The 12,400-nt window shown below is 40.9% G+C and overlaps 1 protein-coding gene across 3 annotated transcripts in view; it reads left to right on the forward strand.

The window, feature by feature from the left end:
* The first annotated feature begins 8,570 nt into the window (after positions 1 to 8,570).
* Positions 8,571 to 12,400, forward strand: part of samd11 (sterile alpha motif domain containing 11) — a 79,967-nt gene continuing 76,137 nt past the window's right edge. The window contains exons 1-2 of one of the 3 annotated variants that reach the window (XM_028453816.1): positions 8,571 to 9,710; positions 10,841 to 10,932. In XM_028453816.1, the coding sequence (XP_028309617.1) occupies positions 9,257 to 9,710; positions 10,841 to 10,932 (546 nt within the window). In that variant the 5' untranslated portion in view covers positions 8,571 to 9,256. Of the gene's footprint in view, positions 9,711 to 9,776; positions 9,922 to 10,840; positions 10,933 to 12,400 lie in introns of those variants that run through there. The other 2 variants (XM_028453817.1, XM_028453818.1) reach the window with 2 other exon arrangements.

The raw sequence follows: 12,400 nt of genomic DNA on the forward strand, positions 1-12,400 counted from the left end.
GATTCCTCTTGTTGTGCAGCCACGAAAGGAAATAATAAAACGCTGCCACTTTTTGGCCGCCTGAGTTTATTGTAGAAACAAGAGTCAACCCAGAGGGCTACATGTATTTACGATGTTGACTTAACGCAGAAGCGTGGTTTAGGCTTAATGCAGACATGGGCAACTGGGGGCCACATGCGGCCCACGGTCTACTACTATGTGGCCCATACAGAAAATACTCAAAATGACTCCAAAAACACACAAAAAGGCAACTAAACGCACAAAAAATTCTGAAAAACACAAAATGACATGGAAAATTTGATTCAGATTCAGATCGATGTCTGTGTGAATGTCCTCATGTTTATGCTTCCGTCCATCCACTCTTAATTATATCCATACCTTCTGAGGTTCTTATTAGATAAATAATCTCGGCTCTAGTCCGGGCCGCCATCTTGGATTATGTCATCACCGTGCATCATTGCGACTGGCCGAGCATGCGCAGGATGACTGGAATTAACTTAAAGCGGAATTAAATGTTTGCCAAATAGAGGAATTATTTAATTGGGAATTCAAATCGGAATAACCACTCACTCCTTTCCTCTCTTCACGGCCTCCACCATTATACTGTACTTAAGGTGGGTGCTGTGTCAAACGCTTCAATTTATCCAAACTTGTCACCAGACTGGCTGAACTGATTACACAACACAATATGCACAAACACATTTCATGCTCACCTGAAAACAGTCAACTGTTCCCCACCTCTACCATTTCCTACCCTGACTCCCTCTTCCCTATTCCCTTCCCGCTCACCTGGGTGTAACACTGCCCTCTCTTTTTATATCCTCCCTATAAAGAAAGTGTTTCTTACCCTTCCTTTGGGAGGGGTGGTGAAGGTCTCAATTATGCAATAAAATATATGCATTTATTTAATTGCAATAACAAAACATGCATTGCTGTCTGAAAAAGATTGCACCTCTTGTCGTGTTGACATTTGACAGCATGTGCAGACAAAGTTGGAAAAAAAAAATCAGAATAAACCAGCCACCTAATTTGGATTTAAGTTTCATTCAGAATTAAATTTGCATTTGGAAATAAGTGTTTACATGGTCAGTTTAAAGAGGATTTAACTTTAACTATAAGTGACATGACATGAATTTTAATGTGGCTTTCGAATGAGACAATATTTATGTGACAAGTTCGCTTATTCAGTTCATGAATGTGTTTATTTTGCACGTTTTTTTTTTTACTCATTCATATTTCTAGGACTACAGAGCATAGGTTGGATAATTGGTTAAAAAATATACTTTTATGGCAGAAAATCTGAGGTGAAATTGAAAGAGAGGCCATTGCTTTAAGTTGTGTTAGTGAATGTGTCTATGTAGTGGTGTTGTTTGAACAGTCAATGCTGATGAAACTCAGACTGCTGTAAATAGTTAGTTGTCTCCGGCTCTGTTTGGATGAGGAGACGCTTCTGTCTGTCTTCTTTCCTTTTTTCCAGTAGGGGCCAGGTCCAGGCCCAGTCCCAGTCCCAGTCCCAGTCCCGGGCCCAGTCCCAGTCCCAGGCCCTTCTATTTGGCAGCTCAGGGCTGAGAGGCTGGCTCCCAGCGCTAGGGTGGGCTCTGGCTCTCTGATGGTTTTCCAGTGAGTATTTGTCAGGTCAGACTGTGCACCGCCCGGCGGTCTCCGCTCCTCTCTCCGGGTTATTTATGACCTCAGTCCCGCCGGCAGCGCTGCGGCTCCGGGGCCGCTGCCAGCAGAGCGGGGGGCCGCGTCAGGGGGGTTCACGTCCAACGGTGGAATGGATGTGAAATGTGTTTCAAGGCAGAACTGAAGTTGTGCTCCACTGCTTAAGTCAGTGGTTCTCAAACCTTTTTTTTTTTTTTTTTGGCTCAAGTACTCCCCTTTCTCTTATTTCTTATAACAAGCGTAGAGCATAATGATGGAATGAATGAGTGATAACACACATTTTAAAGAATCTAATTTTGTAAATAAGTGGAAGAAACATTATTTAGTGTCTCCTGAATTGGTTTATTTCTATAGTTTTTATCATTTATGTTCATCTCCCTCCTGCTGTGGGACCAAGACTGACCCTTGTATTTTCAGTTCATGTTTTATAATCAAACTCATTTCTATCATCATTTTTGTTTGTTTTTTGTGTCATTTTGTGTGTTTTTAGTGTAATTTAGTGTATTTTGTTGTTGTTAGTCTGTTCTCTTTATTATTCAGTATATTTTTTTCCTATTTTGTGTGTTTTTGTTGTCATTTTTGTGTTGTTGGTATGCTTTAAATTATTGTCTCTCAGTGTGTGTGTGTGTGTGTGTGTGTGCGTGCGTGCATGTGTTTGGTGTCGTTTGGTTGTTTCTTTGTTATTTTTGTGTATTTTGTAGTGATCTTGTGTGTTTTACCCTCATTTAATGTCTGTGTTTTGTGTGTTGCTGGTAATAGTATTTTTCTCTCTTAGTATGTGTTTTTAGTGCCATTTTGTATATTTTGTTGTTGTTTGTTCTTTTTATTATTCAGTATATTTTTCTCTTATTTTGTGTTTTTGTTGTTGTTTTGTGAGTTGCTGGTAATATTTACAATTATTATAATTTTTAACTAAAAATAAACATTATAAAACCCCATATTTTTAATGCTTTTATTTTTTAAATTTTCCTCTCTCTTTCCTAAAGTGTAAATGTGTGAAACCAAGACTATGTTTTAATATTACATGTGGCTCTAGATGATGGCTAGATTAATACGTAACTCTAAGGGCCTGCACAATGAAGCTTGATTTCCTCATATCGTGCTAACTTGTGGGATTTATTCTGTGTGCTCTACTATGACACTGGTTAACTTTTTACCAACATAGATCACCATGGTAACTTGGCAAACCTGCTCAGGACCAGGTTAAGTTGTGGATAAGATATGAATATCAGCGAGTATAAAAGCACTGCCTCCTGACCAATCACTTCTCTTGGAAAATGACCTTCCCATTCTTGGTAAATTTTGCTTGGTGCATGGATGTATGGGTACCCCCAGGGGTATGCAAATTGTCATAGTTGTGGGCAACTATAAGACACCAACGTCGGACGGGTCCACACTCAGACCAAGTCTCTGCGTCCTTCGTTGCAACTCTAAATACTCACAAGTAAACTCTTAGAAATAGCTGTGTCAATATCTCAGACCCACTAAGTGGGGAAGTGTACGGTTCTATCACAGTGACACAACCACAAGTTGGTCGAGGTATTTTTGTGCAAAGCAACATGCAAAAAAACTAACTAAACTAATCTAAAAATATATCTCCATCAGTTTAGTGTCAGTGACACAGAGCTAAAGCATTTAAAGATCCCATGCCATTTTTCATCCATCTCCATTTGTTCTAAGAACCCCAAAAACATTGAGGGTTATTTCCCCAAACTCGCCTGTTTTCCAGAGTTTTAGCCTCTGGAAAGTCACTTTCTCAGCAACTCTACACAAACAGGCTGATTAGCGTCCTACTTATGCATATTCTTGAGTGGGCGTGTCTAGACAGGACACTAACTTCCTCCTTCCAGCACTGTGATGTAAGGCCAGAGGACGGCCCGCCCTCCTCCCACCCAGTCCGTAGCCGAGCTCATGCTGCTTTATAAACACGAGACAGAGCGTGGAGGCGGGGCGTTCGCCGGTACATACATAGACTGTAGAAAATACATACATAGCACTGCGCAAAAGACGCTGAAATGCTCACTTTTGTGGGTGTGTCTGTTTCCATGTCAATCACGGCAGAGACCTTCCTGGAGGCGCGCTTTCTCCAGTTCAGTGCCACATCAAATTCTTCATCAAGGTGGCAATGCGTCATCAAATGGGAGCGAGGTGTTTGGGCTCGCCCTGCAGTAAGAAAGGAGCAAATCACGCTCTAACTAACGATTGAGGGAATCAATGAAAAAAACACTTTGTGCATGTGTATGAAGCATAAATAGCACTTGTATTATGTTTAAAGCACAGAAAAGTTGATTTAGCTTAACATGGGCCCTTTAATGTTGTCTTTTGTTGACTTGTCAAACTAAGTATACAACAGCACAGTTAGGTGTGTGAGTGGTTGTCTGTCTGTGTGTGTTGCCCTGGGATGGACCCCCAACTAGCACCCAATGATAGCTGGAAACAGGCATCAAAATGGAGAATGGATGTATAGATGTTGGGTAAGGAGTAACTCATGACTTAAACCGAATTCAACATTTTTGGACAATTATAGAGATGGGTAATATTATCAAACCACAAATATTACCTTGCAATATTTGCAATAAAATGTGATATCAGTCATGGTTTTTCCACCAATATTGGAAAAACTGGGCTGTTGTTCTGCTTCAAGCTTTTTTTTTTAACTGAATTTACTTTGTTTGTGGTGTTAACTAGTGGGTTTCATAACCTGACCTTTCAATACGGGTCATTTACTGTCAAAACCGTAAGTACCACAATATACTCCCGCGACATGGTCGTACCTTCTAGAAATGGTTGTTAGTCTTCATTCTGTGTGTAAGTGTTTTCAGTTGGTATACAGTGTTTATGATGAGATCCACTTATTTTATTCTATTTTAAATGAAGAATGATCACCATTATAATACTGTTACCAAAACATGAAGTTCCTTTTTAAGTAGGACTACATTAGTACTTGTGAGCATTATCAACTCATTGCTCTTAGCACAAGTAAGATGTTCACAGAGAGTAAGACACTCATGCATTTATTGTAGGTTGTTAATGTTTTTGTGGCGTTTCAAACTGTAAATTCCATCACCATCAACCAGTTTTGTTGCGATGTGTAAAGCACAATATGATAATGGAAAAATATAGCAACCCATAAATGAAAATACAGTAGGAAAGCTGATGTCTCATGTCTGTAGATGTTTGGGGAACCCCTTCATTATGAAAAATATCAAGAATGAGTCACCAACGTGCAAGCCAGAGTGGGTTCTTTCATGGGAGTCCCCTTTATGACTTGTTTCATCAGGACTCCCCTAATGGTTTACCCTCCAACGCATTTTTCACTGAGGTTTCCATTGAGACATTTAAATGTCATGAAATCTGTTTGATAAAGAGTGAAACTGAGGGTTTCTTGTGTGAAATGCAGTGCTCCAGTTCCTTGAAATGGTTTCGTAAACATACACCATAAATGTCAGCCGTCCATGACTTATGTTGGTGCTACAGTTCAGCGTGTCTGCCAACATGTGAGGAGGGATTTTTATTGTTTAGCTGAAATATGTTGACTTTTGATGCCATTTTTCAAAGTGGTTTAACTTAGATTTTTTTAGATTTTGGATAAGTACCATCTAGCAACCTGATTTGATTTATATAAATCTGTTTGATCTGATTCAGATCTCCAAATCTCACCATTTTACGACCCTCAGACAGCACAGCTTCACATATCCCAAAGGGGTAAATGTCAGTCCGCAGCTCATCATCGTCTTTGGCGCGGTAGCTGGCATGTGTTTCTTTTTGCACACGTCCACTGTGTGTTTGCATGGCCGTCCTTGGCTGCAGGCGCTTTACGCCACCATTGGCTCGACTGTGGATTCTGGCTTTCTCATGCCCTGCTTCTGCCTGCGGTGTGGTGTGCGTCCTTCCTGTGTGTGTCAGAGGCAGTTTCATCTGATTTATAAGCCCTCGACACACAGCGTTTGGACCTCACTTCTGCAGCTGGAATGGATATTCCATGTGTCGGCGGTGGATCCACCTGGGTGGTTCGCCACTGGTGGGGGTCAGATGTGGTCTTGCTCACAAGCACTCGCAGCTCAAGGGAACTTACTCTGCAGACACAGAGGAAACTGCTTTAACAAAATGTGGCCAAAGACTTAGGTTTAGGTATTGAAGAAAGCATTAGGTTGATTTATTTTCTAAAAAATATTAAAGCCGCTGGAAATTATTAAAAAAAATAATAATCAGATAAAGGTATAGTGTAAGCCTCGTAGATCAATAAATCAAAGATCATTTGCTCGAAAAATTGTTGTAAAAGGTGGAAAGTGTTGCTCAAAAATTTGTCTAGATGTCCACTGTAAACACTCTTATTGACAATGTTGGAAAGGTTTTGCACATTGCATTGTGGGATGTGAAGTCCTGTAGACCAGGGGTTCTAAACCTTAGGGTCAGGACCCCAATTGAAGTCACCACATGCCTTCAAGAAACTAAGAATATTTTCTGAACACATTGAACCAATTTTGCTTATTTTTACCCAATTTCTGCAACTACCCCAAAATTTATCTGAAGGGGTATACATAAGGCTGACATTATGCTGTCATTATTATGACATGACAGTAGTCATTAGCATTAATAAGGTGTCATGAAGGCTGTCATTAGGTGTCGTTTGCTAAATTATGACACCTTTGGAGCTACAGTATGTTGGCATTTAATGGGAAAACATTGTCATGACAACTTGACATTGATCAAGGCAAAATACCCTACCAATTTTTACATTATGACCATGTGACAGTAACATGTCATAACAAACATGATTATCAAACATCCATCCATTCTTCCTCTGACCCACTTATTCCTGTTTCAGGGTCACGGGGGTCTGCTGGTGCCTATCTCCAGCTTCCTTTGAAGGATAGGTGGGATACACCCTGGACAGGGCTCCAGTCCATTGCAGAATGACACACACACTGACAATTCTGACACTCCATTCACTCCTATGGAGTGGGAAGAAACCGGAGTACCCGTAAAAAACCCAGGCAAACACTAGGAGAACATGCAGACTCTGCACAGAAAGAACCTAAGTGTCCACCTCAGGGTTTCACTAAGTCTTTCCCCACCAATATGCTACTTAGCAGTTGGCCCTCAACAACCCACTCACCACACTTTGGAATAGGCAAACTATCGTGTTCTCCAACTTCTCTCCATGGATGCACATTGTCTGAATAGCAGCCATGTTCAATCGATTTTTGACCAAATAATGAGGTTACTGTAGTTAGTCAGCTGTAGAACAAACTGGATGGAGGAGAATGAGATTAGTTGTTTGCATGTAGGAGAGGCTTTGAGAAGGTACCACATGATTATCCTATTGTAGCAAAAGAACTAAACTGTTGAAAGAATTTAAAGCTATGTTTCTGGTTGGTTTAGGGCCTGTCATACCAAAGTCAATCAAAAAGATACTTCTGAATTAATGAATTAGATCATGATGTGTAACTGAGATCAGGGACTGTGCCCAGTGTACCGATATACTGTACCTTTATTTACCTGTTGGCAAGACCAGACCCTTTGGAAATGTAAACACAATCTGAGTCCTTCATTTTTACATTAGTGTATGGGGCGCTGATTGTAAACTTGCACATTCTAAAGTAAAAAGCAACTTTTTGCAACAATTAGCAACAAACAATGTGATTTTTTTTTAATGTTACTTTTGACCAGATTTACAGAAATATTTGTGAAATTAGTGATATTTACGTTTCTCGTAAAAATATAATGTCAATGTTAAATCTAAATCTAAATGTTACATCTAAATGTTAAATGTCACGGGTGAGCTTTTATTTTGGTACTTCCGGTGAATTTTCATATTAGCAAAATATTTAGCTTCACCTGTGACATTTAGATTTAGATTTAGCATTTAGATTTAACACTTAGATTTAAATTTAGCATTTAGAATTTAGATTTAGATTTAGCATTTAGAATTTAGATTTAACACTTAGATTTAAATTTAGATTTAGCATTTAGATTTAACATTTAAATTTAGATTTAGCATTTAGATTTAACATTTAAATTTAGATTTAGCATTTAGATTTAACATTTAAATTTAGATTTAGCATTTAGATTTAACATTTAAATTTAGATTTAATATTTTACATTTAACATTTAGATTTAACATTGACATTTAGATTTAACATTGCCATATTTTTATGAAAAATGTAAATTTCACAAATACTACTGTAACTTGTCAAAAGTAGCATACAAAAAATTCACATATGTTTTTCAAACATGCATGGCTTGTTGCTAAATGTTGCAAAAAAGTTTCTGTTTATTTTAGCATGTGCAACTTTACAATCGGTACCCCATATTAATGCCCTGAAATGGTCCCAAAAAAAGGGGGCCTGGAGTGTGTTGCAGCAGAGGAACATCTGAAGCTGTTCTTCAGGACAAGGACTACCTCATTTCTAGGTGGAGTAACCATGATTAACAAATGACTGAATACAGACACACAAAGGAAGTGTGACAGATGCAGCGTGTATGCTTGTGGCTGCTTGTCATGGGTTGATCTGGTGGTCTCTGACATCTGTTCTGCAGGCCATCTCGGTGTTTATGTAAAGTGGCGAAGGTCTGGTTTACAACTGTGAAATTAGGTTTTATATTCCAGAGAGTCACAAAAGGCGAGTCCAAGCACAAGGAGGGATTGTGTGAGGACACATGCTTTGTTAAGTTGCATTTTCAAATACATCCTGAAGTGTGAGTTAAAGGACTTTGGATGAAGCTGGACACACTACTATACTTATACTGTACTCCCCTTTGATGACGGTTCCTTGCATGTTTACGCACTGACGCGTCGTTCCTCGCAGTCCCCCCCTGGGTGTGCGGCGCTCTGCTGTTTAAATGGGCCAAGTGGAGAGGCGGCAGGGAGTGCAAATCTTGTTTGGTCTGAGTCTGTGAACTTCAGCGTGACTTCACACACTCACAAGTTTAAGAAAAAAAATTCAACTCGCACCAAACTTTAAAAATGTGGCTTGTGAATGTTTGGCTGCTTATAAAACGGTGGTTTGTCATGTGTTTGGAGATGATAACATCTGGTATAGCTAGCAGGAGGAACATATTTATAATATATGGAGGATTTGTTTAATTTTCGTTAGCCACATTCATTATAACAACTTGTCAATATAAATCATGTCTTTTTATTCCAAGAACGTGGTGGAAAATAATATAGGCAATGAATTTCCCCATATTTAAAAAGGTAATACGTGAAAATCATCCTATGCTGATCAGGATTTTCAGAGGGTGTCCCTAAATGAGTTAAGAATGAGTTGGAAACGTAATGTGAGGGATCAGAGCTGCCCAGCATGTCAGGTATTAACAGAGCGTGTGTGATTAAATGTGGGAGGAAGGAGCTGTGAGGCTGGCGTAGTGCGCTGCCGCCGCTGCGAGCTGGAAACTACTGAATGGGACTCTATCCGGCAACTTCAGCACTCAGCACACCGTTGTCTCGTCTCACAGCGACACGGGAGCTCAGCGTAAAACCGAGCGGCGGCGCGTCTCCAAGTCTGGCTCAGACGGAGAGGACGCGCAAGTTGGATTGGACGAGAAGCTTTTTTTCACTTGTTACCGGCGCTCGGCTCCCACTAACATGCCTGCCATCAAAAAGGAGAGGCTGGATGGAGAAGATATGGCACTGACTGCGTTTAACCAGTCCGAATACCTGGCCCCTTTAAATACCGCCGCTATTCCCGTGGTGACCCCGCACCCGCCACCCTACGACCACATTTTTGCCCATCACCGCGCGTACTTGGGGCTCCACGACTCGGCGCTGCATCACCAGCACCTTCACCATCACACGGACGACTTGATGCTGGAAAGGTTCTCCTCTATCCCGGACTTCCAGCCCTTCTTCGACAACGGAGAGCCGTGCATCGAGGTGGAGTGTGGGGAAAACAAGGCTCTGCTTTACATTAATAAACTGTGCCAAGGTAGTAAGGGACCCTCAATTAAGTACCGGGGCGAGTGGCTCACACCCAACGAGTTCCAGTTTGTCAGTGGACGGGAAACAGCCAAAGACTGGAAACGGAGTATCAGACACAAAGGTAAGAACAGGTGTGGGTTTAAGTGGGTCAGTGGGTACCGACGGTTCGGTACTGAGTGTTGGAGTGAAAGGGTTACAGTGCGCACGGAGACTAATGAGAGAAGGCTGTGCGCCTGTGGCACAGAGCTGGGCTGAGATCACGCGCCTCACTGGGACAACTGGAGTTGGCTGCACCGCCACTGATGGGACAACTGGGATTCATGGACGTAGATGTGATTATTTTTGTGCTTACTGGATTCATGTTGGAGCTACTGCACCTGTGCATGCATGGATGTTTTCCACTTATACGCACTACATATATGGCACACTCCAAACTTTTAGTCGTTTAGCCTTTCCACGTCACTTAACATTGATATTAATTTAGTGAAATGACACAAGTCTGCCATCTGACACTTTTTGCTTTTTGTGAGATATGTGTGTGATTGCGATGAAGACAGCAGCCATAACGTGTGTTGTTTATTGCAGGGGTTCTCAACTGGTCTCACCCATGGGACCCACATTTTTGCCCCTGTCATTTAATCGTGACCCACTTTTCTTTTTTTTTTTCTTTTTTTCTTTTTTTAGAATTCAACCAACCAAATTGAATTTTTTTTTTACAAAAAGCTGTTGAAAACACACATAATCTATATATATTCCTGTGTAACATGCATTTCACGGTGTGTTTCTTTCAAAATAAAAGACAAGTCCAACATGAGAGTAAGTTAGATTAAGTTTTTTTTTTTTTACCAGCTGTCCGCGACTCACCCAGTAGAGGTCTGCAACCCACTTTTGGGACCTGACCCACCAGTTGAGAATCACTGGTTTAGTGTTTTATGCAAAAATGACACACGCTGGCACTTGAGACCACTCAGGCAGGAATGACACGCGTTATGGTGTGTTTGTGTATGTCAATGGACATATGATAGTATGTATTAGTGGCTGGGTTTGCACTGTGGACACAGTTAAACTAACTGATCTGCAGGTATGGGCTCATTTAGCCACATTATATGTGTGTTGTTATATTGTTTTTAACTAAACACATCTGCTTATTGTCATTTTAAGTAAACTGCTATACATTTATATGAGATAAGCTGATCCCAAATTTCCTGCTCTGCTGTAATGTACTGAAATGTTTTTTGTTTTTTTTTTCAGGAAAAAGTCTCAAGACTCTTATGTCCAAGGGAATCTTACAAGTGCACCCTCCCATCTGTGACTGTCCTGGTTGTCGAATTTCATCTCCAGTGGTGAGAATATTGAATTTTGCTGCTTACTTTCTGACTTGTGGCTGGGAACATGTATGATCATCCTGATTTTGAACACTTTATCACTCGTGGTTATGAGTCATAAAGTATTTAAACCTAGTCATCCCACTATTAGGCTATTATTATGTTTATGTAGATTGTATGGTTGGGTAAAAAGTGTGAAATGATCAGCGTAGGTCATGCTCAGGTAAAGCGGAGAGGACACATTTTAATACAAAGTAGTAAAAAAGACAAAAACAAGTTACAATAATGGTTCATTAGGGATTAGAAAAAAACAAACAAATATGGGTATTTTGTTTGTTTTGTTTTGTTTTGTGGATAAATGCTTGCTCTTCCTTCAGTTTTATTTTATATTGGTAAAGTTTTATCAATAGAGGAAGAGATAAAGACACCAAATGTTGTCTCAGGGATGTTTGTTTTCATTCAGTCATCAATTCGTATTCTGTGGCTTTTATTCTGTGAACTCTGCTGTGTTATCAAGCTCGCTCCATCGTTGAATGGATGTCTCACGGTGTTTACTGAGGCATTGTGTTCCTAGCCTTCTTGTGAAGGACCCCACAGGCACACATGTCAGATTTGACGTTAATTTTTCTCAGCATGGATATCAGATTCACTTTAGGCCTTTTTACAAATGCAGAGTACCCAAACAGCTTTTTTTTTTTCACACAGGCACTGAGGTGTCCAGTGCTTGGCGTTAGATGTTGTTGCTCCGACTCCTCCGTCTCACTGCATCACTTTCCTCACCTGGCTGTTGAACTTTTGTTTGCCTTGTGCTTCCCCAAGGGCCTTGCCAGGGGCACGTTGCCAAACCTGCAGGCCTTGCAGGTGTGTCACGATTATGGCATCAGTGCTCCGTCTTTATGTGTGTGTCTGTGTGTGTTTTTGTTAATGTGCGTGTGTTTGTGTCAGCTTTGAGCAAGTACACCGCCGGCTCACTGCTGCCAAATCTGTTCGCACAGGTGCAGTGGGTTGTGTGTGTGTGTGTGTGTGTGTGTGCGTTTTTATCACCACGGAGCGCATCTGTCGCCGCTCCCAAGCACTAATCTTGAGGGAAGGGTGTAAGAGGCTTAGCGAGCTACTGAGCGTGGCTACTGCTGATTATTGTGTGTGAGGCACGCAAGGCAAAGGCGGTTTTGATAAGCCGGAGGTGTTTGAGTGATACAGGTAAACTGGTGACATTTCTCACGGCTAAGAATGACAACCCTGCACCCAAGCTCCAAGGGTTCAGCCAAAACAAATCACCTGGAGGAGGTTTTTGGGGGCAGGAAAGCAGACAAGACGGGCAAAAACCCTAGTCTTAATTCTTCTTACAGGAGTTTTTTTGATTGTGTTTGCATGTGTAGGCTCATTACAGATATCGCAGTGATTGGCTTTTGGCTTGCTGTGGCTTGTACAGCTCCACTTCAATTACAGCGGTGGTGAAGAAAACTTTGTTATTGACGTAAGCAGC

This window comes from Gouania willdenowi, chromosome 7 (assembly GCF_900634775.1).
Source record: "Gouania willdenowi chromosome 7, fGouWil2.1, whole genome shotgun sequence".
Lineage (NCBI taxonomy): Eukaryota > Metazoa > Chordata > Actinopteri > Blenniiformes > Gobiesocidae > Gouania > Gouania willdenowi.